The sequence below is a fragment of the Notolepis coatsorum genome (assembly GCF_963971535.1).
Source record: "Notolepis coatsorum genome assembly, chromosome: 2".
NCBI lineage: Eukaryota > Metazoa > Chordata > Actinopteri > Aulopiformes > Paralepididae > Notolepis > Notolepis coatsorum.
Genome location: NC_140166.1, coordinates 181,705,044 through 181,732,868, shown reverse-complemented (window position 1 = coordinate 181,732,868; position 27,825 = coordinate 181,705,044). Strand labels below are relative to the sequence as shown.

Here is a 27,825-nt window from a genome sequence, read left to right as displayed (position 1 = left end):
AGGATGATTCCAAGGGCCCAGCACTGGGGGGGGGGCCCCAAAAAAATTTTTTTTTTTTTTTACTAGACATCACTCAGGTGTATTATTGATGCTCTCATTGATACTATGTTTGTTTCTGAAGTGTATGTGTGTGTGTGTGTGTGTGTGTGTGAGATATATATAGAGAGAGGGGGGGGCTTTGGTAGACTATTGCATTGGTCCATTCATTGAAGATGAACGCGATGCGACATCCTTTACTAGGCTCACCCACCAACAGTGCAGGTGCTGAACTGCTGATCCGAATGTATAGGTAAAAACCATATTATGCGTTTATCAATAAAAAAAAAATCCGCTCGCGCGCGCTCGCATTCACTGGGGGCCTACAAATACATTCTTTCATGGGGCCCAGAATCTGGAGCTACACCCCTGTCACTCTTACCAACATCAATGTTCTGGTGTGCCTACTAGGAAACACTAATCCGTTGCTCCTATTTTTTACTCACATACTTCTCCACTGCAGCAGATTTTAATGTTTTATTTGAAATTATTTAGGTTTATGGGTGTCTAGACTAGAGAACCCACGAGCAGAACACAGGCACAGGAGAATGAGGTGGTTTAGGATATTTTATTAAGCAGGGGATAACAGGGGGGCAGGGGGTCGATTATGAAGGGCAAGGAGAGGTGGAGAGACAGACAGACGACATGGGTAGGTGAGGTCCAGTGGCTGCAGGCTGGTGGGTCCGTATGTGAAGTGCAGGCAGGTGAGGAGTGGTCCTGGACATCAGAGGAATTAATACAAGGCAGGTCACCAGAACACAAAGAAAATAAGAAGATATAGTTCTAGAGATCTTTAGAAGAGTCCTACTACCACGTGAGGCGTAAACAACACTCAGACGAGGAGTGGATGGAGAACAGACTTCTTATCCAGGATCGGTGATGGGTTGATAGCAGGCAGGTGTGTAGACAGGCACAGGTGGGTGGGATGATGATGAGGCAGGGACAGGAAAATGACCACATATGGTAACAGGAACCTCTCAACAGACAGGAGAGTACCATGCTCTAGCTGTGGCTGTAACAGGACCCCCCCCCCCCCCCTTCTACAGGCGCCACCTGGCGACCCTCCAGGCTTGCCAGGGTTGCCATGGTGGAAATCCCGGATGAGAGTGAGGTCCAGGATCAGCTGACGAGACACCCAGCTGTGCTCCTCCGGCCCGTGCTCCTCCGGCCCGTACCCCTCCCAGTCCACAAGATACTGGAAGCCGCGGCGGCGCACATCCAGCAGCCGATGGACGCTGTAGACGGGGTGGTCATCTATGATGCTGGGCGGGGGAGGAACTGAAGCTGGGGGGATAGGGGGCTAGTGGCCACAGGTTTTAACTGAGAGACATGAAAAGAGGGGCGACTTCTCATATGGGCAGGCAGCTTGAGTCTGACAACTGAAGGGTTGATTATGCTTTGTATTTCATATGGACCAATACAACAGGGTGAGAGTTTCCTGGAGGAAGTTCTAAGAGGGAGATCCCTCAACGAGAGCCAAACTTTCTGACCTGGTTGGTAGTTGGGGGCAGAGGTCCAGAGGCTGCAGGCTGGTGGGGTCCATAGGTGAAGTGCAGGCAGGTGAGGAGTGGTCCTGGACATCAGATGGATTAACAGAGATGAATACAAGACAGGTCACCAGAACACTAAAAAAAACAAGAAGATATAGTTCTAGAGATCTTTAGAAGAGTCCTACTACCACGTGAGGCGTAAACAACACTCGGACAAGGAGTGGATGAAGAACAGGCTTCTTATCCAGGATCGGTGATGGGTTGATAGCAGGCAGGTGTGTAGACAGGCACAGGTGGGTATGATGATGATGAGGCGGGGATAGGAAAAGGACCATATATGGTCACACAAACCTGCTGACAGACGGGGGGGATAGGGGGGGTTTCCCCCCCTTGTGGATTTTTTTTGTCAAATCAGTTGTGCAATAGTCACGTTTGGTGAGTTGTTTCTATACAATTCACTTATATGACATTTAGGTATGACACAGGACTACACAAGCATTTTTAGTATACAAATGTGTCAACAGACTAAAGCAGGGAACCACAATATTTTGGATACAAATTATGCAGAATGTAATATCATAACTGTCTATTATTTTTCTTGCAATTGAGCCAATTTTCATTAGGTACGGTTCTGAGGTGTGTGTTCAACAGAATGCAGTAACAAAAACACGTTCACAAAATGTATGGGTTACTGAATGCTGAACTGCACTGTTATAATCACTAAGCCATTGTAAGACCTTACCTGTGTCATCTATGGATCTATATCTACATCTATATCTATGCTTGCACCTCATGGTACCAAAGCACCTCAAAGGCGCTAAAAACTAAATTACAAACATCACAAAACAAACTGGTCAGACTACTGCTTGACCTGACTCCTAGAACCCACCTCACCCCTGCCCTTTGACAACCGAGGATGGCTTAGAGTAGACAACAGAGTACAGCAACTTGCAATGGGCCTGGTCTACAAGATACACTACACGACTAAGGTACCCATGTACAGTACATGTCAAAATACAGTGAATACCACGACCAGAACACCAGAGGGAGCTCCACAAATCATGTTAAACCCAGATTTGGCTCAAACAAGGGACTAAACACGCTCAGCAATTATGCCACATCAATGTGGAACGCCCTACCCACAGCTGTAAAGGAATGTGAATCACTACCCACTTTTAAAACCACTCTCAAGGAGCACCTACGGGAGACTGCAATTCGAAACTGGCCCCTGTAAATGTCCTAACCCAACTCCCTCCAATGTACAGTAAATGTCCTAACCCAATAATACACAAGACCCTCTTCTTGGGACCAAGTAAGGTTTCGTCGATAATCCAATGTACAGTTACCCCCCCCCCCCCACCCACCCAACCACCTCCTATGTACATATATATATTTTTTTTATAGTTAACCAATGAGGTCAACAGGCTACTACCGACAATCCATGTCTGTAATAATAATAATAAAACGAGTAAAAAAAAGAAATGTAATTACAAAAAAAATAAAAAATAAATTTGTATCTACTTTTTCTCCCCATTTTTCCGTTTTTCTCCCATCGCCAATTTCGTATTGTCCAATTCTACCCTCCCCTGTCTCGAACGTTGTTAGGCCATGCCTCCCACAAGCCGGCTGCAATGTGGACGAAGCCTTGCATCACATGCCCCCTCCGGTACACGAGGAGGCAGCGTCGCATCTTTTCACCTGCACAGCGCGATCTCTCAGCGGCGAGGGTCTGCGTGGGAGGGTCACGCCGCCCCCATTGCTTCCTGATTCTGCTGCTCAGGCGCACCAACCGACCTGTAGGAGTCACTGTCCACAACGTCCGATCCCCACCCACCAGCTTCCCACCCCTAACACTGCCAATTGTGTTAGTATGAACGACCAGCCAAGCTGGTAGCAATGCCGGGGTTAATTTTAGGGGGGCTTCAGCCCCCCTAAAAAGGGTCTAGAACCGCCACTGCGCTCTGCATCTTCTGGCCGTCTCAGACCCACTCCTATCCGAGCTCCGGGAGGGTCATCAAGGAGAACCTGCCTTTTCTCAGTCCTTGCCCCATAATGGTGGAATGAACTACCCACCCCAGTTAGGACAGCCGAAACCCGTCCAATCTTTCGCCGTCAACTAAAGACGCACTTCTTCAACCATTATCTGAAAAAAATTAAAAAAATTAAATAAAATAAATATCTAACCCTAACTAACCTTACTGTCATGCACTTGTCCTAATAAACTAACCTACACTGTAGCACTCAACACTTTGATGAACATTGTTACTCAGCTGATAGAGTTGTGCCCTTCCTGATGACTTGTCATACAGAACCTGTAAGTCGCTTTGGATAAAAGCGTCAGCTAAATGACTAAATGTAAATGTAATGTATTCCCCGCATAACTACTACAGTCAGCACTGGAGGCCTTTTGATGTTTTCTCTGTGTGTCTGACGCACTCTTTAGGTACAGAATGTTGCAAAGCATTACAACCTCCATATTAAGAACCAAACTATTTATTCTTCCCCCTATTGCCCTTTTATTCACAGCATCATGTCTTGCTATCAGACAATATATTGACTCTGAGGTAGAGAAGAAGTCACAGGAGGCGGAATAGGTCAGTGGTAAAGTCACAGGAGGAGGAATAGGTCAGTGGTAAAGTCACAGGAGGAGGAATAGGTCAGTGGTAAAGTCACAGGAGGCGGAATAGGTCAGTGGTAAAGTCACAGGAGGAGGAATAGGTCAGTGGTAAAGTCACAGGAGGAGGAATAGGTCAGTGGTAAAGTCACAGGAGTTAAAACATTGGTTTACAGTTCCATTACCAAACAACTCTTTAACTTTGCTTTAAAAAAATGTTTAACTGAAGGCTACATTAACCTTCTTGTTCTTCTCATGGTCTGTTGTAGCAGGGAAGGGGGTCAACCAGAGTACACTGTGACTGCAGTACCCTACAGTACAATCCATGAATTATATGTGGTAATGTATACATTTGAGTTAATCCCCCATCTCACATACTGTAGACTACGGTGACTGCAACGTGATCCATAATCCAACCCAACTCGGTCACTCAACTCAAGTCATCCCACCTGGACTATTGTTGTATTGCTGAGTATCCATACAATTGTATGAGTTATGAATATTTGCTTGTCTTTGAATAAAATACCTTAATGCAGAGCTTGGTGAAATTTCATAGTCTTAAGGATCTTTATCAATGTTGTAATAAGTAAGATTTTCTCCTGTGTGAATTTGCATGTTTGAGAGTTGCTCACCGAAAAGACCACACACCAAAATCACCAATTAAATGATTTATTACATATAACGTTAAACTAAATAACTAAACAGAAACCAAAGTACATGTGGGTGAATGAATGAATGGATGAATGAAAACTTTATTTAATAGATTGCAGAATGGGTACAATACAGTACAGCTCAATACACACAATTGTTAAGGGGATGCAGACCAGAGAAAGACTTTCGTCTTGTTTACATCAGGGTCCCCCATTTTGTGGGGGTGGGGGAAACTGTACAAGCAAAACTGTACATTGGAATATCGACGAAACCATACTTGGTTCCAAGAGGAGGGTCTTGTGTATTCTTGGGTTAGGTCATTTACTGTACATTGGAGGGGGTTGGGTTAGGACATTTACAGGGGCCAGTTTCGAATTGCAGTATCCCGTAGGTGTTCTTTGAGAGTGGTTTTGAAAGTGGGTAGTGATTCACATTGCTTTACAGCTGTGGGTAGGGTGTTCCACATTGATGTGGCATAATAGCGAAACGTGTTTAGTCCCTTGTTTGAGCCGAATCTGGGTTTAACATGATTTGTGGAGCTCCCTCTGTTTGTAATCTTGTTTTTAGTGCCTTTGAGGTACTTTGGTACCATGAGGTGCAAGCATAGTCGTAGTACCCTTGAATTAGTGCTCCTGCCAGAGTCTTCAGGGTATTCTTGTTTACCAGAGAGGAGATCCGGTACAAGAATCTAGTTCGTTGGTTGACTTTTTTGATTACATTGGATGCCATTTTGTCACAGGAAAGATTTGCCTCTAGGATGGAACCTAGGTATGTAATTTCGTCTTTCCTTGTGACAATATTGTCACCCACTGTAACTGAGAAGCCGTCAGTCTTGCTGAGTTTGTTATTTGATCCGAAGAGAATGGACTCCGTTTTACCCAGGTGTAATGATAGTTTGTTATCAGCGAGCCAGGTGCAGATTCTGCAGAGTTCTGAGCTGAGGATTTTTTCAACCTGTAACTTGTTCTTGTCAGAGACCAACAGGGCTGAGTCGTCCGCGAACAAGAACAAGTTGCAGTCACAAGCTGACGACATGTCATTTGCATAAATTAGGAACAGTAGCGGTCCTAGTATGCTTCCTTGTGGAACACCACCTGAAGTTGTCTGCGTTGTGTTTATCTCTTTCTTATCGTACTGACTGATTCCCTCTATCCTACCCCGTGGATGCGAATTCGACACTGGCAACGTGATCTACTTCCTTAGATCGTGATGTTTATTTTCATAAACATAGCCTTGTACAAGATGTAAACCATTCTGAAATGTCCTTGAACAGTCTTTGGAGAAAAACTAAATTCATTATTCTACCGTCTCTTCTGCTTTTAGTCCAATGGTGGTTGAGGCCTCGTCGTTAGCCTAGTAGGCACCTGTAGGGGCACAGAATCTTTTTTAGAGGCACTTTTTTTTTTTTAATAACAATTTTACCATTATAGTGCAAAAAAATTATGTTCCTCCTGCCTCATTACTGTGGTCCTTTTATTTAACATTTAAGTTCTTTTGTTTTCAGGTTTGTATCTTTTATAATGAACCAACTGAAGTATTACCAAAGCTGCAAACATTTCTTCTTTCATTGATAACAGTGTATTAACAGTGTTCATTAGGGATGGGTTAGGATAGTTAGGATTTTGTCGATACTACTACTCTTATCGATTCGATACTGCTTAACGGTTCGGTACTTTTTCGATACTCTTATCCGTTCTTTTTGATTAATGGCTGCTTTTTTATATATAGCGCTTTTATCCAAAGCGCTTTACAATTTGTTACTCACATTTTACCCATTCACTCACACATTCACACACCGACGGCGGAGGCAACCATGCAAGGTGCCAACCTGCTCATCGGGAGCAATTAGGGGTTAAGTGTCTTGCTCAAGGACACATCGACACGCTGCCCAGGAGGAGCGGGAATCGAACTGGGAACCTCCGGATTGCCAGACGACTGCTCTACCTCCTGAGCCACTGTCGCCCCTATTATGATTATTTTGCAAGCATTTATTTTCTTTATTAAGAACATAATCGACATTGCTTTATTATTCTTTTATACAACTATTACTGCACATGGCTACTTTTTGATCAATTAATACAAGCAGTCAGATAAATTAACTATTTTGGGACTTTCTATTTTATTTAGAAAGTTCTTAAATCAGAATGTCCCACCCAATAGCAGCTGTTAAAAACGGTTCAATACTCCATTTTATTAGTAGAGATACTTTTAGAACAATAGCCTGATATATAGCCTGATATATTTTCCATGAGTTGAGTGGATGCATGACCAGAGCAGTGTGTGTGTGTGTGTGAGAGCGCACGCTTTGCATAGTGGGCGTGTCAACAGTGTCAGCTGAACTCACACCAAACAAGGCATAGGGAAATAGTCAGACATCCCAGAATTATTTCATAAAGTTTCTGAATGGATATTTGGATTAAACCAAGTTGTATGCAGTGATGACTGGTCTTTCCCCGCGGAACACAAGTTACTTAACGTTACACACGTCACGCTATGCATGCTTAGCTTGCTAACGATAGCAGTGCAACTCAATGTTACACACGTCACGCTATGCATGCTTAGCTTGCTAACGTTAAGATAGGAGATAGCAGTGTAACTTAATGTTACACAGGTCGCGCTATGCATGCTTTTTTCGAACATTTCGTTCTCTCCGCTATGATGAGCTCTGCTCTGCTTCAGCACGGACAGCACCTTTCAAGTACCCGTATGTGCATGTGTGAGTGTCAGTCGCGCGAGTGTGTAAGTAACAGCCCCGCTCCTCGGGCAGACGGAGAGAGACCGAGGGAGGAGAGATATAGAAAACGGCAAACAAGATTAGTTCGCAACGTTTAAATTCCTCGAAAAAAAAAAGGAGTGAAATACGAATGAAAGGGTTGAAATCAGTATTAGCAAGGGTGCCCCCAAATATTTTTTTCTACTAGCACAGGCTATTTTTAGGGGCAATATGCTATGCCCTCGTAGCACTGTACAGCCCTGCTAGAGGGTGAGGAGGGCTCGTTTCAAAGTCTCTGTCAACACGTCTGCGCCTCGTGCCCTAGTCTAATTTGTCTTCTGAAGAACTCACGTCTTTCCCCTAGCAACGGGGGCCCCGCCTTGGGTTTTAAGCGACCTTGGGTTCTATGAAAGGTGCTATAGAAATTTGATCTATTATTATTATTATTATTTTCCTCGTTACTAAGTGACACGATACCATGGCAACGGCACTTTTGACCCAAATCACTATAGCAACGGTGATGTTGATATTACCGGCACCACTTACCCAAAACAAAACGCTCTGCTGTGGTGGTAATGACCTCGGCACCTGATAAAGGCCCTGATCTGCACAGTCGGCCCCCCCCATCTCCAGGTCTCTGCCTGCTGCTCTGAAACACACACTCTCTCTCTGTTGTCCTCCTCCTCTGAGCTCTAGGAGTAGATGCTATCATCTACAGATATTTACATTATATACACATTGGAAAACAAGGCCATTCTATCAACTGTATAGCACAAAAGACTGACAGACAGAGATAAATAGAAGATCCTTCCCCCTAACCAACTACGTAGCTCATAAACTAACTAGCTCACTCATCCCTAGTCTTCATGTTGTCTTTGCGGCAGGTCATTTAAACACTAAGCCCAGTGGCCTGGTTAAGCCCCTAGCAAGCAGATAGCCCACCTAGACAGCCATGGAGGTGTCCCTGAGACAAAATAATACTCACAAAACCAACATGTTAACATAACAAATCAATGGGTCCTGATGATGTTGCTGATGCCTAACGGGGAAGTAAGTTGAACCATACCCTGACCATCTCTTAATGTACAACACCAGGTAGAAGGCACTCACCAGCCCTTAGAGTAATGCAGCCACTGGTGTAGGTTTATCACCACTGCAATCCAAAAGCTCTTTCCCTCAGAAAGAAACATTTATCAGAATGAAATCTCAACTGTGTGTGGACCTCCCACCAAAAGGTTAGCACTTAACACAATTACCAACTACAGTGATTAGCTACAGGTAATGATAAAGTAACACAATTGAAACCAAACAAATGCTAACCCCAAAACACAAATCAAAATGTCAAACAATTCTAGGAAATGATAACCTAAATGGACAATCCCCCATTTGTTACAATCTGGCTCTGGACCACACACCAAAATCTAAAGTAAATAACTAAACAGAAACCAAAGTACATTGTGGGATGTGTGAGATTAGCAGTAAAGCATGTGTGAGAATGAAGTGTAGGGTGTTGTAGAGCGGTGAGTCCAAAAACCAAAGGAAACGCCTCCAGCAGGGAGAGAGTCAAGAAGCCAGAGGTCAGAGAGAGAACATAGCAGCCATGAGACTGCCTCTTATACACCTGGGCCACCCAGCCATGAGACTGCCTCTTATACACCTGGGCCACCCAGCCATGAGACTGCCTCTTATACACCTGGGCCACCCAGCCATGAGACTGCCTCTTATACACCTGGGCCACCCAGCCATGAGACTGCCTCTTATACACCTGGGCCACCCAGCCATGACTGGGCCACCTAGCCACATTACACTTTGGACTCTTGCCTTTTTGGAATAACTTTTTTTTAGTGTGGTACCTTCAAGTAATACCATCATGCCATGTTCTATGTCATATCACAGTCCAACTTTGTGTACTAAAATATTGGCACTCAATAACAGTACTGCATTCTTCCATCCCTTCATATTCAATGTTTTATGGTCCTTAGAGTAGAATAAATAGGAGTTATGAAGTTTCACTTAAGAGGGAAAGATGTTTTATTTTATTTCCTTTTTGAAAGGCAAAGAGGGCTTCATTATGGCTCCCATGTACATATTTGTCAATATGCGGGATATAGACTAATCAAGTTATCTAGAGATATAATCTTTGACACAATGAAGAATATTTACAAAAACTTCTTAGAGAAGAAATTAAAAAGTTAGTTTTTGTCATGAAAGGCAAATACATTTTTGGAAATAATAGCTTTGTCAAAATATGTACAAAAGGTATTGAATACTGCATTAAAATATATATATATATAAAATACAAACAGAAAAAAATCAATGTAGGTGTCACAAATCTATAACAATTCTCACCAATACAACTTCTTACCGCTGATGGTAAGTCACAAAGCACTGCTGCTTGCTGTTTAAACAGAGGAACAACTTTCCATCGTCGCACTTGGAGCATTTCCACCTAGACACTCCCTTGGAGCACAGGTTGCATCTCCCACGCTGTTTTCCACAAATGGGCCAGTGTCCGACACCATCGTAACGAACGTCTGCAGCGGGCTGTTGAACCTTGTGTGTCCTCTTTAAGGGAGTGGGAGAAACCGGTGGCTGGGCAGCTCTGACTGAGACTTTGTTGACTGATTTGAGACTGGCTGCCACCGACAGACGAAACCTTTTCAGTGACATAGCTTTTACCTTGAGGAAGTCACTGTCTTGTCTGTACATCAGCCACGAGTTGGCAATACACAGGTCAAGGATGTATCCAAAGAGAGGATAGTACCACGTGCGTGACTTCATCTGTGTCTTGTAAAGGTTAACTGCAGTTTGTGACAGACGGACGCCGCCCTTTGCTTGATTACAGGCCAAGATGGCCAACGGACAGGGGACTACATCAACCCTCTTCTTCTTATCCTCTATACAAGACCAGCTGACAGACCCCAATGGTTCCACTCCATACGAGTTGCTCAACACCGAAACACTCTTGTTGTCAGTCCATTTGACGGCGATCACTTCGTCCTGGGAGACATAGCTGTATTCTCCAAAGCCCTGCTTTCCCTTTTCACCTACAACGTCTCTCACTGGACCCAGACACCTCACACCCAGTTCCTTCTCTAGGGACTTGATCAGGTTGACATTGATCAGGTAGTTGTCGCAAAACACAACAGTGGTTTCCGGCCGCGGTATGGTTGTGCAGAGCGTGGTGACGGCGCTGTCGCCAAACAAACTATCCTGTTCACCGTCGGAGTGTCCACCATCTCCGTGGGAAAGCAGCAGGTCATGGACAATGCCCGAGGAGCTACTACGAAAGAACAGCTTGAATCCCATCTTCCCTTGTTCTCTGAAGTTCTGACCACGACCCCCTGTTCTCACGCCCCCGGAGCCCATCGGGACCGCCGCTATGTTCTGTCTGTTGTCCGGTGGTACGAGGAGACACTGCTGCCGCAGCATATTGAACAGAGGGCGGATCTTGTAGAAGCGGTCGCAGCTCAGATTACTATGCGTGTTGTCACTGAAATGTAGATACCGGCGGATCGAGTGGAACCTTTTTGCAGACATGATGTCAGCCACTGGCGGAAACCGCGACGTGGGATTCCAGTAGTCTTCGAAGGAGGGAAAGTCAAACACACCCATATGGAGTAGCATAGACAAGAAGATCTCAATCTCTCCAAAGGATGCATTAATAGAAGATCCAGTCTGTTGATAGGAATATAGGTTGGTCTGTTCGGCAATGTGTGCAATCATTTCATCGGTAAAAAACATATTGAAATATTGATAGGGCGACTTCAAACATTTTGGTGCAGAAAACACTGGACTTGGGGGTTGAAAGGGCTTTATGTCGATCTTCTTCCAAGATTCGAATATGCTTGAAGATGTATTAAAGTGTTCTTCTTGCGCATGCATGGAAACTCTCACAATATTCTTCAGGCCTTTTCGCCTCCTTTTCTTGAGGGATTCCGTTGTTGCAGTTAAAGTATCATCATTTTGTTGCTCATGTAGAAAATCATCCTCCAGGTCCTCTGCTACTGAAGCAATGCTTAGGTTGTCATCATCCGAGTTACTCCCATCTTCCATATCGGATTCTTGGAAGTCAAATGGTACAACAGTTATACCGCCTTTACACCTCTTTTCAGGAACACCGGTATCCAGGAGCTGTGAGAAGGAAAAGACATATAATAACATATTCAGTCAATCAGCTTCTTTCAGCTTTTGAACAACCCCATCTGTAAATGTTTGGCTAGCTCGCCTGTAATTCCACTTGCTGCGTGTGGGTGACATAGTATCGAGAAAGGGATATATTTGCCTTCATGTCTCATGGCCAGTACAGAGAGACTCAGAAGGAGCTTCTATCCCCAGGGCCCAGGAGTTCAAAACTTGTAATCCCTATCTGATTGGATCAGATTTGTATTCATTGATTTCAACTCATTATGAATTGAAAATGGGAGACCCTGATGTAAACAAGACGAAAGTCTTTCTCTGGTCTGCATCCCCTTAACAATTGTGTGTATTGAGCTGTACTGTACCCATTCTGCAATCTGTTAATTAAACATTTCAATCAATCAATCAATAGGGATTCAATGTTTTGAACTCCTGGGCCCAGGCCATCAGGATGCTCAATGACAATGACACTATTTAACAACCCATCATCTACACTCACAGCACACACATCAACACGCACACACTCACTTTAAATAAACACTCACCATAACACCCACTCTACTCACTTTAAACACTTTATATTTATAAACAAAGAGATTTGCACTACAATTCATACCTCATTGCACCTTAACCTAAGTTGTACCTGATCCCATTGCTGCATTGTACCTCACTGTTACTCTTTTTTTACTCTGTATTGTATGTATTTTTTATTGATTGACTGAACACTTTTTGTTTACGTACTCTTGACTTTTTCTATTTTATACTTTTTATCTATTTTATCTAGCATACTCTCAGGAGCTCATAAAGAAAAAAGCATTTCATGGAAAAGTATTCTGTGTTTTACTATGACAACTATTAAAGAAACTTGAAATTTGAACTCATATGACCATCGATTTTGAATGAGAAATGCCAAGCCACTTTGTTCCTTTTCTTCATAAATGATCTTTGTTACAAGGAGAATGAGCTAGCTAAGCAGTTGTATCCATATAGATGTATCATGTATTTGGTATATTGTTTTTGTATTATGTATTGTTCCTCTCGACGCCTGCGCTCTATGATCTTTCGAGATTAAATAAAGATTGAATGAACATCTTTGAAACACAGTTCAGCAACTGGAAAAGGAACTACAACGTGTGAAAGTGGGGAGCAACTCACCTGCGCTGCTTCATAGACAACTTCACCGTCTTCTATGTCTGAAGACTCCAAGGATCTGTCTGACTCTGACGCCGCATCGTCCTCGCTGACGGACAGATACGTCTCTTCACACATCTCGCTGTGCTTCGCGGCAAATGTTTCAACATCTTCACACAGTCTGAGTGAGGAATCCTCCATCTCTGTTTCCATCTGGCCTGGTGACGATAGGGTCTGAAAAAAGGGAACAGTTGTAAGAAACAGAGTGGTTGTAGATTAAAAGAACCATGCAAAACTAGGCTTATGAGCATACAGCTATGTACTGTAGAGTAGGAATCACATTTTTCTTTTAATCTAATAAAACTTTTTTGAGTGTGTGAAAACTAAATTCTACAATACCCTACACTTACACAACATAATGTGTAAGTGAGACACTATATAATGAGGAGATAGTGCACTCCGGAAGTTTTGAACGAGAACACTAAAGACGGCAGCAACAACGAAACTACTTGCTACAAAAACAAATAATTAAATGTGATGTTATTTTATGAGTCAAATTATAATCTGCTGCATTTTGAGGTGAAATGTGAGTTTTAAATATGTTTAAAATTAATAACGATCTCTGCAGTGAGTGGTTGCCATGGTAACCAGTACTGGATGGCGCATGTGTAGATGGGGTCAGATCTTGTTAGTCTTGTTAGTTGCCATTATCAAGATGGCAGCGGAGTGAGCAGTGAGCAGTGCTGCCACCATTCCATTACTATGAAAAGCTCAGTGAACTTTGTGAGACTGACCACATTGCGTGGTGCATTTTAGTCCGAATGCATTGCCATTTTTCATTGTTTCCTGTGCAAGAACCAATGACTGAACAAACTATGTACAAGTGTAAGTAAATAAACAACATTGTGGTAATTGTAATAATCCTAGACAAAAAAACAACTCTGACTTATTAAATGGTAAAATGGTAAATGATGCATTTGTATAGCGCTTTTATCCAAAGCGCTTTACAATTTTGTTCCTCACATTCACCCATTCACTCACACATTCACACACCCAACCTGCTCATCGGGAGCCATTAGGAATTAAGTGTCTTGCTCAAGGACACTTCGACACGCTGCCCAGGAGGAGCAGGAATCTAACCGGTAACCTTACCAGACGACCACTCTACCTCCTGAGCCACTGTTGCTCTGTGTAATTACACTCGGTGTAATTACTTCACCGTTACCCCCACTAGAGCTTTAGATTTCCCCGTGTGCATAGCGGCAAGTGCATTCCATTTCAATCCCCGCTCCCCCTCGTACCCTGCCCCTCTGCCCTACAAATGGCCACATGCGTGACGTGCGGTGCTACATATTTACCAAGGACTGAGGAAGAGTCAGGGAGGACATGGCAAACGAAGAATGAAACGTTGCCTTCTCAGGCATGCTCTCTGTTCCACTAACCTGCTCAGTGATTCCATGTGTGTTGGAGATGGTAAAGAAGGAGGAGACGTCATGCTCCTCTTTCATGGTCTCTTCTTTTATTGTAACCTGCTGTATTTCTGCAAACGATACGGCTGCTTGTTGACAGTGTTGTATCTGAATTTCTTCTGTCTCCACTTTTACTTGAAATTCCCCAATCAGTGACTGATCCTCCTAGAAGGAACCAAGGTTCATGGGGTTTAAGTTTGAAAAGATAATCAGTGTGAATAAGAGAGCAGGGTTTACATCAATCTGCTGCTAAATCATTACCAGCTGAGGGATAAACAAGACGGGGGAAAAAAGAAGAAAATTAACTATATTTGCTAATTTCTTAGAGGTAACGTAAAGAAATGGAGCTCTAACTAGTATCCATTTTGAAGTCAACCTGATCAAGCTGCTTTGACTCAACCCACCTCTTCACATCGTCTAGCGGAGTCCGGCAGCTTCTTGTGGGAGACTAACTCATCATCTGTGAACATGGAAAATACCAAACACAACAAATGTTAGATGGGACAAAAGTGTATGTGTGTGTGGGGGGGGGGGTATTGCAGGAATTAAATAAACGTATTACATGGCGTTTTAACATTCGCCGAAATGCTTGATTGTGATTGGTCAATAGCCCCGACAGCAGTGAATTATGTAAGGTCATTGTCGCAAAATAATTGACCGACACAGAGTTTAAAATACCGAGCCGCCTCGGCGAGGTGTTTTAAACGTCAGTGTTGTGAAGGATCAGATTAAACCGAATATATATATTTATTTATGGATATATATTTAATAGTATTTGTATATCGTTTGATATCCCTTGTATATTCCTTGTACATATACACTGAATATCCCTTTAGTCTACTAACAGCCCATAATAGTTTCATTCTCTCATTGGACAAGAACTTGGCGCCAGCAGCCAAGCCCCTTGGTTCAAGTTCAATCGTGCCGACGAACATGTCGTTACTAGCCCGGTTCCGCGTAGGAATACGTCTGGCGAAATACGAATGGTACTATTTGTTCACAGCGCATATATATATGGCGCAAGTAAAGTAGAACTTCCTCTTTTAGTCCCTTAGCCCTTAGTTCTTTACCCTCCAACCTAGTGGCAAGACGTTAAGCCTCACCCACGATACACGTGTGGTGCAGTATGGTCAACTTGGCCTCAGAATGGCATTGAGACATCGTGTGGATTAATAGTTGAATTGTCATAGTTTGGCACTATACCGTCGAGTGGGACGTATTTCTATTAAGTTAATAATAGTCTATTATGTATGGTGCATCGTTCGGTTAGAGTTATAAAGTGAGCAGTACCCCCATCGTTTTCCTCGCGTTATCTAGAGTCTTAACCAGGCTGGGCAGACCACGTGTGGTGCTTTCATCCGAGGAGTTCTGGGCTAGGACGAGTGGACCTGCACATTGGATTACCTTACCCGGACGACAACGAGCCCTACACGGCTTGGATTATCTACTTGCTTTGGGTGCTTTGATTATGCCATGGATAACAGCCAACACTGGTAAGTGTTGGAACTACCCCCGAGAGGAGTCCAGGTGAGACGGCGCTCTACCCCGAGTGAGGTCGCCTCACGTCTCTTTGTTGTGGACCGGCAGCTACCGTCTACAAGAGGGCCCAACTGTATTCATCTGTGGACCAAGGTTCTGTGGGCACCGTGTTCAGCACTCTGAATTCTCCCAAGAAATCGTTGGCCAGATGGGATATCGCCGGCGGCTCTCCTAACCCCCCCCCCCCTACTGACTTACAACCAGCGGGACCCCCTTTAGTGTATCCAGCTATAATCATTTAAGTACCATCGCTATAGTTCCCTAAAGAACCAGGTTGTATACTTGCTTCCTGCGTAACCAGAGATTGGACATTCAATGTTGATTTGCCTACGAATACTCATTTGCCTTACAAGTGCATTCAAATCATAAATGTCATTAAGTGAACGTTGTATATACCCTTTGCTATATATTAAATATTCGATTTATACATTTGTGTGGACTTGGTTTCATGGTGGGAAAGTGTTCATCATATCTATATCATGTACTGTGTGGCCAGTAGTTAAAGTACATAAAGCGGTAGTGGTTTAATGATACCATACTTATCAATACAGTCAGGGAATTGTACCCCTCAGTTACAGTCAGTGAAGGTCAATTATTTTGCGACAATGATCGAGTATAGCTATACATTATCCCGCTTATTACATGGCTAACTTACTAACAATATACCTAATTCATTTTACATCGACTCGCAACACTGGTTCTGGCTGCGTTCTGGCTCCGCTCGTCGCTCCGCCCCCTGTCATCGCCGGCAGCAGAACACCGGCAGTGTCTAATTGCACTGAAACAGTGTGTGTCAGTGGGCTTGATTGCGAACAGCTGCGCACAGCGGTCATTATTGTCCCACAGCGGTCATTATTGTCTGATAACTGACCTCTGACGCGCGCTATTGACCAATCACAAGCAAGCATTTCTGCGAATGTGAAAACGCCATGTGATAAGTAAGGGATAATGTATAGCTACGAGGTCATTGTCGCAAAATAATTTACCGACACGGAGTTTAAAATACAGAGCCGCTAGACACACCTGCCGGGCTGCCGGCGATAATAATAATCACTTTATTTGGGCTGACAGAGCCACAGAACAACTGCGTCTGCATGATCTCGTCTTGTCGATTTTGTAAAATGAATTAGGTATATTGTTAGTAAGTTAGCCATGTAATAAGCGGGATAATGTATAGCTATGTTTAAAACGTTTCTTATAGTAATTATAGTGGGAACATCACTATAATTAAATTAATTTGAATATGTTATTTCCATGGCCTAAGACCATTCAATCAATATGTGTGACATGCATGAGATACTCTCCAGAGAAGAAAGAGACAATTATTTTTCTTTTTTTATATCCAAATGAGCTTTATTCTATTCTCTAGTAGTGTTCTCAGTTCTGAAACAGAACATGAACTGAACAGACTGCTGCTCTCGTGTCATCTAGATTAGAACATTATTTCCCAATTCATCGTCTAGTCGCCTTATTCGCTTCGCCGCCATATTGGTCAAGTTTGATACAATATGAGTGTCCGTTGACTTCGATGTTAAAACGTAGCTATAAAAATGCCACTTCAATAACCAAAGTAGTCAAAACAACAGAATAACACTATGGAACAGCTTCAGACTTTATACTTGATGACATCACAGGTTTGAGATTTAGCACTATAGTTTTTGGATTTGGGAGAGAGTTGCTCATTTTCACCAATATTTTTTACTGTATTAGACCAGAGGAAATAATGTGTTTAAGACACTCTAGAACATAAGGACAGCCGGTTGATGTGTGTACTGTACAAACATATATTCAACGTCATGTTCTCATCGAGGACATGCATGGCCTTCTTTTGTAACAGTGTATGTCCTCCTCCCTGGAGTCAATACAAAGAAGGTTATCTAAATCATTTAATTTGGCAACCCAATGTAATATATTACCTATATGGAATCTTTCAAACATTCTGGTGAGAACCTTGGGGTCATTTTGCTGCATGTATCTGTTCAGTCACAGCCTCAACGTCCTTGAAAAAGAGATACTCGCAGGCTATCTACCGCACTCTAGATGGGTGTAACTAAATAATAATGTGGAAATCCATTTTTCATCCATGATTGTGTGGACAATGAACATTTATTTTCATTTGATTTCCCCATGTAGTAATTTGGTTTGCACTTTGCACATGCAAGTATTCTGGAATGACGTGTAACTGTAGTGCTTGGTTAGTTAACCTGCTAGTAACTAACAAACTAAACATTTTTGCTTTAATAAAGGCTTTGACTACACAGACTACATTTGATCCATTACAGACTTTAATAAGGCACATAATGGTAATCACTGAATTGTTTATGTTTCTCTTTTTTTTTGTTATGTACATACATTCAGAAAAATGTGAGATGCTTGTTTTTCCCAGCTCCTCAACCATAGCAGTAAACATAGGCTATAGAAACTATACAATGCAAAGTATATGTTTTTTACTAGGCAAAAAAACTTGGATAAATAAAAAAATATATATAGGCTATATATATTCTACAGTGTAAGTAGCAGCAGTGTGTGTGCATAATAAGTGCACTTGTGTGGTGTGCAAGTCACTTAACACTTTGGATGCCAACGACGCTATAAGTCGTTAGTTCATGCCGCCAGTTGAGTGCCGCCAACGACATATAGCGTTTGTTTGTCGTATTTTTTTTATTGCAGATTATTATTTGAATTCATATTTCATCAATCGAACCTCACGCTAGTGTTGCAGAGTCTCTCTGAGCTCAATTGGGAAGATACCGCCCCCTACCGTCTCTCCCTGTGTAACTGCACTCCATTAGTTTAGACTGATGAAGGGGGGGGGGGGGGGGGGGGGGGGCAGTTTCCTCATTTTACTTTTCCATCAAGCCAACTGAAGAGACCAAGTGATCGACGGCCCTCAGAAATGCGTGGATTATGTATTTCCAGCACCCAACGCTGAATCAATAAACTCGATCGATATTTGGAATGGCTATCAGGAATTGGAATAATCTTTTTGGATAACATCTGATCTGAGGTAAGGAATCTATTTTACCAGTCTTGGGGTAATCAGAGCTTTTTTCACAGATATATCAACGTGTCCCATATGTGTGTGTGCGCGCTGATCAGGAAATGAGAGAATCGATATTTCAGCCCGCTTCTATAGCGTGCATACGTACACATATACTATCGATAATCTAGCGTTTATTTGAAAACGATTCATAAATAGGCCAAAAAATTACAACGTTTGTGTATGCCAGAATATTCCAGTAAATGCCGTTTATCACGGAATCTATACTGTATATTTTCCTGAAAAATGAGGGCTTTTCAAAATGCTATAAAACGGAAATCAACCGATTAAAAAACAATCCGTTTCGACAATGTTGACTGCAAACAAGTCATTGATAAGCGACGGGCAGATTAGACACATAGCCATAATTTAAGACAGAGATTATGCGTTCACAACGCTATCATTGAAGTGGGTGCTGGCATTTAACAGGGTTTTACCATGTTCACCAGTGGTAATCAAAGTGTTAAGGTGCTTTTGTGTGTATGATCATGTGATAATTCAGAGTCTCAGTCGTAAAACTTCATTCGGCCTACATAGCAAAATCCAAGTGATACAGCGGTAAGCCCTACTTTAGCCAATCAAAAGGATTTGATAAGACAAACAGTCATTGGGCTAATTGGGTTGTTTTTATGGTTGCCCCGTATTTATGCATTAGACTAGTCGATTAATTGGTCAGATTGGTCTTAGTCAACCAAGATTTTTTTTTTCTTCTGTTAGGTTATGAGCACATCTCTGGTAAACACTAGATTTAAAGAGGTCCTTCTGCATAATTGCATGTGTGGAACACAATTTTACTGATTTGTCTAACACAATTTTACTGAATTAATCAACAAAGTCCAGTGACTCTTCGTGGACCAAGCACATCACTAGTCGAGGACGACGGCACTGGTTGTTTAACTTTTTACCTTCGATTTTCCTTTTGGCTCCTTTCTTTTTTCGCTCATGTTGCTGGCATCCTTCCTGGCCAGCAATGGTGACAGATTGATGACCCATAATCACAGAGGGTATCCAGTCAGGGTTTGTTACATCATATAATGTTGAAGGAGCTCCTGAAAAATGCAACAGATCACAGTTTCCCACCGTTTCATAGTGGCAGGTTTAAGCCTGGAAAGCTGATATACATTTGTAGGTCAGTAAACAACAGGAAGGAGGACTGTGTATGAGCAACACATGAAGGACATCTGATTGGTTATTGTCTTGATGCAGGGAACTGATGTTTCTGGCCAATCAGATGGGTTTGGCCAGCCAAGTGGTGCTCCTGGGTCGCATAGGAAAACGACTGCAACTCTACCATCACGTTCCTCGTCAAAAAGTACACACAATGTGCAAAACTACCAGCAGATCAGAGGCTGGGAAATATTTTGTATGATTTAAAGAAATATTCTTTCTTCAGCTTAAAGCTGCTGGTGTCTGTGGAAAACCTTTTGTTGCATGTTGGGCTTGAAAGGTGATTCAGAGCTTGCTCAATTTCAGCTGGACAGGTAAACTCTCTTGCTCATTTTCTCAGAAGTTTCCTACTAGCATGTAGCTTTAACCCTTTCACTGCCAAGGCGGCCGGGTAGCGCAGCGGACTAAGCGTCTGTCTACCATCGCAGAGACTATCGAATCCGGCTGTCAACGGTCCCTCCGGCTTGGGCGGTCGTCATACTGACACAATTGGGCCTAACAAAAATAATGGTTTGTTTCCGGTTGCCGACCGACCCTGCCGATTTAGGTGCGACCCAGTATATTTTATGAGTTTTTATATAAAAAAAAAGAATTCATAGAAATCTTAGTCAAACCTTTAGTATTATGGATATTAAACATGCTGGCAGAGTACATGCATCCATGTTGTTGTGAACATTTTAATTAAATAAATAAATTCCCTATCCATAGTCGCCGTGGGAAAAGAAAAACAAAAAAAAAAATCCCTACCTACCCATGGCCTAACTGACAACCAACAGGAAACAAACAATATTTTTTTGTATGCCTTGGCGGTGGGAAGCCGGTGGGTGGTATTCTGGTCGTTGTAAACAGCGAATCCTACAGGTCGGTCAGGGCGCCTGCACAGCGATGGAAGGAACTGGGTAAGGTAGTGTGATCCTCCCACGCGTTACACTTCCCCACTAGAGTCCTCGCTGTCAGGTGAAAAGAGGCTACTGGCTGTCTATGTATCAGAGGAAGCATCTGATAGACTTCAGGGCTCCCTAGACCGACCAGTGGGGGGCACATGCCCACAACGACCAGGAAGGGGAGGGGGGAATTGGCATAACGACTAAATTGGGATGGGAGAAATATACAGAAAAATAGGAGGAGAAAAAGTGGATAAAAAAAAAAGTTCACTGCCACACGACAGCCGGTTAACCCTTTCACTGTGACAATACAACAACAATTTTTTTTTTTTTTTTATTATTATTCAACAAACATGACCATGTTCACATCTTAAACTCATACTGAGGCCTTAGCTTTGGTTTTAAATTACATATCATCATTCATTTATTTACACACATTTGTCGCACCGAGCAGAAGAATTTGCCAAAACAAACGCATTTCCTTTGATTTACACCGTCGCACAACAGTGACGTATGCCGAAAATAGCAGACCTACAAGCTCACAATGGGTCGCTCCCGCAACACCGGCAGGTTATGTCCACCTGATGACTCGGAGCAGCTAGACAAAATTTCAGAAGTTTGGAAGCATTTAAAAATTTAAACCGAAGCCAGTCCAATAGCCAGTTGCAATGTTTGCAAGGCGGACGTTCCACGTGGAGGAAAGAACAGAGCTGTGTTCAACACGACCAATCTAATACCTACACGTCGTTATATGACTAGAGCGAGCAAAGGAATGGGGGAGGTGGCTGGTGCTTTGCCAAACAGCTGTATTAATTGCAATGCCTCGCTTGAATGAAGTTAACGTTTGCCTGGATAACGTCAACATTAGCTTTGTGAGAATTATTGTCTGCGTTTCAGACCAAAATGGAGCAAATAATTACGTAAGTCGAACACTGTAAATGTATACTAATGTGCAAACAGATTGAAACTTTGAATATTTCTCGTATGAAGCACATTCTCAGGGGCTCAGGGTGAATGTAATGTGAGCCACCACGCTCAAGGGGCTATTGAGGCAACAGAGGGGCTTGTCTCGCTTCGCCAGTTTCTGACAAAAATGCGTCAAATCTGTGAAAGATCGGATCGGGAAAGATCGGTATCGGCAGATACTCAAAATCACATGATCGGGATCGGATCGGGAGCAAAAAAATGCGATCGGGACATCCCTATCCGCAATTTTATAATCTATATTACTGCACATGGCTACTTTTTCATCAATTAATACAAGCAGTCAGATAAATTTACTTTTATTTAGAAAGTTCTTAAATCAGAATGTCAAAATAAATATCTTTACTAGTGTTGCATGATACAGATACTAGAAAGGTATCTCGATACCCAGCTGTTAAAAACGGTTCAATACTCTTTATTAGTATCAATACTTTTAGAATAGCCTGCTGCTGTATTTTCTATGAGTTGAGTGGATGCATGACCAGAGCACTAGCTTTAATAATACAATAATAATAATAATAATATTATATTTGATTTGTAGGGCGCTTTATAGTTGTGGAGCAAATCCCAAAGCGCTACATTGTAAAAGAACATAAAAGGTAGCAAGAGAGTAAAAAAAATATATATATATACAATATATATATATATATATTTTTTTATTTTAATAATCTATTATGTTCCGTCACTGCATCGATGCAGAATCGTCCACGTCCGCATTGCGATGAATCTTAGAATTGAGACATTTCCACACCCCTACATGCCGCCCATGTCGTGTGGGTGCCGCTGGACACGCCTGGCATGGAGCTCTGAGTCTACGTGCAGCTCGCAGAGGGATAGGGATAAAATTCCCACATCTAAGCTATTTTCTCGCCATGCAGGACATTGACGCAGTAGAAGTAGGCCTACACCAAGTTCACTCACAGAGGCCCCAGAATACAATAACAAAAGAAAACGGTGCTTGGTGCATTTGTTCTAGTGTTAGAATGTGCCACTTGCATCCAGCCAATCTGCATCCACTTCCATTCTGTTGCAGAGTTTAAAACCTTGACCTACAACCTTTGTCAATCAAGTTGCACATGTTTTAATTGACTGTTATTATGGAACGCCCTACCTAAAGCTGTAAAGGAATGTGAATCACTACCCACTTTCAAAACCACTCTCAAAGAACACCTACGGGAGACTGCAATTCGAAACTGGCCCCTGTAAATGTCCTAACCCAACCCCCTCCAATGTACAGTCATTTACCTAATATGGTTGTCAATATTCCAATGTACAGTTTTGCTTGTTTGTACAGTGTTCCCCCCCCAACCCCCTCCAATGTACAGTAGATTACCTAGTATGGTTGTCAATATTCCAATGTACAGTCTTGCTTGTACAGTTGTACAGTGTTTCCCCCCCCAACCCCCTCCACCCAACCCCACCCCACCCAACCTCCTCCAATGTACAGTTTTTACATCAAATGTATATACTCCCTTTTCTGGACTCTTTTTGTATCACAAACAGTACTGTATTTGCAAATCTGGTATGTCATAAATGTATAGATGTTGTAGCAGTACTGTCTATCTGTATGTCATGTATGTCATATATGTCCTGATGAATTGAAAATGGGGGACCCTGATGTAAACAAGACGAAAGTCTTTCTCTGGTCTGCATCCCCTTAACAATTGTGTGTATTGAGCTGTACTGTATTGTACCCATTCTGCAATCTGTTAATAAAGTTTTCAATCAATCAATCATCCTTACTTGTCTTATTGTTATGATTTTATATTCTGTGTGATTTGATATGCCTATTTTGCTTAACTCTATGTACACTTGAAGTGACTGTAAATTAGGGAAACCTCCGTTGCCTTTAGAGTTTAAATAAATAAAAAATTAAAAAAATTACAATACTCTGACATCATCCAACACATTTCATGATGCACTTTCATTAGATCAGAGGTCGCGAAACACCTAGTACTATAATGCAGGGTTTATTTGTGTGTAACTCTGCGGCAACGTACAGCTCTGCCTTCCCTGCTATGTGTGGAATTGCATCTGTTAAAACGGGAGTTGTAGTTGAGATGTTGCTATTTCTTTATCTTTTAGTTGTTATTGTTTTTTTATTGGGTTTTTGTCCCACTCATTTGACTTGGACATGGTTGGAAATGTCCCCAAGGGTATCAATAAAGGAATATCTTATCTTATCTTAACTTAACTTCCAGGTGAAATGGCCCAGAAATGCAACTTTAAAAGGTGCTGTGTGTGAGTGTAAAGTGTTTGGTCTCCCAGTCCCTCCTCTCTGCAGCAAACAGCAAATAAATGTGCTGGTCTCCTCTTCCCACTTTATCCAATCAGGATAGAGAAATTGCGGTGGGTAGCACGAAAAACATGGCGGCTTGCTTGTGAACTCTCTTTTTCCACCCAAACGGTTCACTAAAATATTTTAGACAACATTTTAGGCGATAAATGGGTGATATACAATTGCTGAATCTTAATTCATATCTGCAATGCCTAGTTTGACAGGAAGTTAGCCAAAATGCAGATATCACTTTAAACGTTGCAGGTGGAGATTCGACAGTTGTAACGGCATGTTCCATTCAAAGTCGGAGGTTGGAAGTTCCCAGCTGGGAAGTCAGATTTTTACCTGTATGTCCAGCTTGGAAATACAGAGGAAGAAACCATATATGTATGAAATATAGTTTATCTATGGGAGAAAAAATATCCAACTTCCAACTCGTGGGTTTAGCCTATAATAACCAATTAGGTGAAAGTGATGCAGAGTTCCAGCCTGACAGCTTGGCCAACAAGTGATGATTGTGGTACTCTGGTGCAAGGAAGAGATTGGCGAGGAACGTGAATGTCCTAGTCTCGCGAGGCCAGACATCCAAGACTGGAAATTGATTGATTGAAAAGTTTATTAACAGATTGCAGAATGGGTACAGTACAGTACAGCTCAATACATACAATTGTTGTAATGCCAGATTGGCTAAAATATATCCCAATGTGACAGACAACTGTAACAGATGTGCACAGTCACCAGGGGATCTAACCCACATGTTCTGGTCCTGCTCGAAACTGATAACATTCTGGAAGTTCTTTTTTGATACCATCTCGGAGGTACTGGAGATTACTATAGTGCCCTGCCCCCAAATTGCTATCTTTGGGATCCCCGAGGAGGATGTGATCTTGACCAAAAAACAATACAATGTAGTGTCCTTTGCCTCACTGATTGCCCGCAGGAGGATACTCTTGCATTGGAAAGCAGAACCTCCCCCATCATCCAGATTATGGCTGAATGATGTGATGTCATTCCTAAAACTGGAAAAAATTAAATTTACAATTCGAGGATCAGCTGATAAATTCTACACACATTGGCAACCGCTAATCTCATATGTAGATAGAATAGATCCGTTTCCTCCTGACTGAAGTTATGTCGAGTGCCATGTAGGGGGGGGACAGTTTTCACTGAGTGGGCTTACCTGTTGATTGGGGTTGTTGGGGACAGTAGGCGTGTATTTATTTAATCTCCCACCTCACGTATTTAGGGTCATACGACCTGGCTTGTATATCGGACCTGGAGTTGCACTTATGTTTCATTATATCCATAGCAAATATACTTATCCTTTAAGAGTACCATATTGCTGTTAAAGTGGATCCTAATGTCACATTTTGTATTTGTCTTATTTTATTTTGTATGTATTTATTTACTTTTGTACTGTCTTTTTTATTTTTCTGGGTGGGGAGGGAGGGATATTCAGTAAGGAAAAAACAAAGGACATGACTGCAAGATATGAATGTAAATGTAATCTTTGAATAAAAAACTTTGTTTATAAAAAAAAAAATACATACAATTGTTAAGGGGATGCAGACCAGAGAAAGACTTTCGTCTTGTTTACATCAGGGTCCCCCATTTTCAATTCATCATAACATATATGACATACATGACATACAGATAAGACAGTACTGCTACAGCTATACATTTATTATGGCATATCAGATTTGCAAATACAGTACTGTCTGTGATACAAAAAGTGTCCAGAAAAAGAGTGTATATACATTTGACGTAGAAACTGTACATTGGAGGAGGTTGGGTGGGTGGGGTGGGGTTGGGTGGGTGGGGGCTGTACATTGGAGGTGGGGGGGGGGGGGGGGGGTTGGGTAGGGGGGTTGGGGGACACTGTACACTGTACATTGGAATACTGACAAAGCCATACTTGGTAATTTACTGTACAACTGGGTTAGGACATTTGAAGGGGCCAGTTTTGAATTGCAGTCTCCCGTAGGTGTTCTTTCAGAGTGTTTTTGAAAGTGGGTAGTGATTCACATTCCTTTACAGCTTTGGGTAGGGCGTTCCACATTGATGTGGCATAATTGCGAAACGTGTTTAGTCCCTTGTTTGAGCCGAATCTGGGTTTAACATGATTTGTGGAGCTCCCTCTGGTGTTGTGATCGTGGTATTCACTGACCTTTGGGAAGTATTTTGACATGTACATGGGTACCTTGGTGGCGTAGTGTATCTTGTAGACCAGGCCCATTGCAAGTTGCTGTACTCTGTCGTCTACTCTAAGCCATCCTAGGTTGTCAAAGTGGGCAGGGGTGAGGTGGGTTCTAGGAGTCAGGTCAAGCAGTAGTCTGACTAGCTTGTTTTGAGATGTTTGTAATTTGTTTTTTAGTGCCTTTGAGGTGCTTTGGTACCATGAGGTGCAAGCATAGTCGTAGTACCCTTGAATGAGAAATGGCTAGCAGGTATTCGCATTTAGTTTAACTGACGTCATACTCTATCACACTGACAACAGTGGCAGTAGTGGACTAGTGGTAGACTTTAACCAGTTTTATTCAACTATATCAAATATAGTTTATCATATAAAGAACTGCATGCAGTTGGTCGATGGGGTGTGTTGAAGACTGATAACCATCACGCCGATGTGCTGTCGAAATTTACAGATGTGCGTTAATGTCAACTAAATTCGTTCAAATCTCTGCCGAGACCCATGCCACTAACATTAGCACACATCTTCCGGAAATCATAGGCAAGCTATGTTCTTTCACATTATCTCATTGGAGCAAACTGCTTTTTCTCGTGCCATAATACAACCACACATGACAGCTAGTTATGCTGGAACTAGCGTTACTTCTGACAACAAGCAACAGTAACTCTTGAAGCATCAGTTCAACGAAATGCGGATACCTTCTAGCAATGACCTAGAAATGGAACTTTAGCCAAAGCTAACGTACAACAACGTTAAGCTAGCTGGCTAACGACTAGGCTAACGCATGAACCGATCGCAGGCGGAGACAGCAGCGTTGGTTGGCCTGGCGACTAACTTGAAATCACAAACTAACTAACGTTAACGATAGCTAGTAGTATCAGGTCGAGGAGGGGCAAGTACAACGACCAGGTAGTGTGGTAGTACACTAGTGTTAGCTTCTATGCTGGTGGAAGTGTAGGGAATAACGTAAGTCAACTGGTGAATTGTATTATTGTAGTGCGTTAAAATCACTTACCGGTAATGAAATGATCTGAGCATATGCGGTACTGGTCGTATTTATACTGGTCGTTGTCTTTCTTCAGGTTTAAGTTCTTCCTCTTAAGGGCTTGGAGCCACCCCTGTCGTCTTTGTAGGGTCAATAAGCGTGTCTGTTCTCCTTGGTGGCTTACTATGCTAGGTATTCTATAAAATGATTTCCCACCTCCTTTTACTGCATGGTTTGAGCACCCTATCACCGCACAGAAATTTGGCATTTTCTTTGTGTTGTGGCCAGCCAGTCTTCAGTCTTCCAACATGGTGTGCTGTGCGCTCAAAGAGCCTCTCTAGTCCCGTAGCCATGGTGACCACATTCCAAATAAACAGAAGAAAAATGCGCTAGAGGGAGCAACAAACCATTAATTTGTGTGTGTGGGGGGGCTCTCTCTCTGCGGGTGTGTGTGTTCTGAGTGACACAAAGAAACGTTGTGTAAGTATTTAAATTAAAAAAAAATTACGTTTC

The 27,825-nt window shown here is 42.4% G+C and overlaps 1 protein-coding gene across 1 annotated transcript; it reads right to left on the bottom strand.

The window, feature by feature from the left end:
* Nucleotides 1-9,529: 9,529 nt before the first annotated feature.
* On the bottom strand, nucleotides 9,530-27,605 carry LOC311224383 (piggyBac transposable element-derived protein 3-like). The gene is made up of 6 exons (XM_084309352.1): nucleotides 27,343-27,605; nucleotides 19,729-19,872; nucleotides 14,649-14,704; nucleotides 14,218-14,409; nucleotides 12,800-13,009; nucleotides 9,530-11,638 (listed from the first exon to the last, which is right to left on the bottom strand). Exons 1-6 carry the CDS (start codon nucleotides 27,578-27,580, stop codon nucleotides 9,866-9,868), a joined length of 2,613 nt encoding a protein of 870 aa, XP_084165478.1. The 5' UTR covers nucleotides 27,581-27,605; the 3' UTR covers nucleotides 9,530-9,865.
* Between the last annotated feature and the right edge of the window lie 220 nt (nucleotides 27,606-27,825).

Bases quoted from the DNA above. Each gene is read 5' to 3' on its own strand.
- LOC311224383 (XM_084309352.1), bottom strand. From the start codon at position 27,580: ATGCCAAATTTCTGTGCGGTGATAGGGTGCTCAAACCATGCAGTAAAA. The intron at 19,873-27,342 runs GTAAGTGATTTT...TGCATTTTTCAG, and splicing joins CTCAGATCATTTCATTACCG to GAGCTCCTTCAACATTATAT. The intron at 11,639-12,799 runs GTGAGTTGCTCC...TCCTTCTCACAG, and splicing joins TTGTCTATGAAGCAGCGCAG to CTCCTGGATACCGGTGTTCC.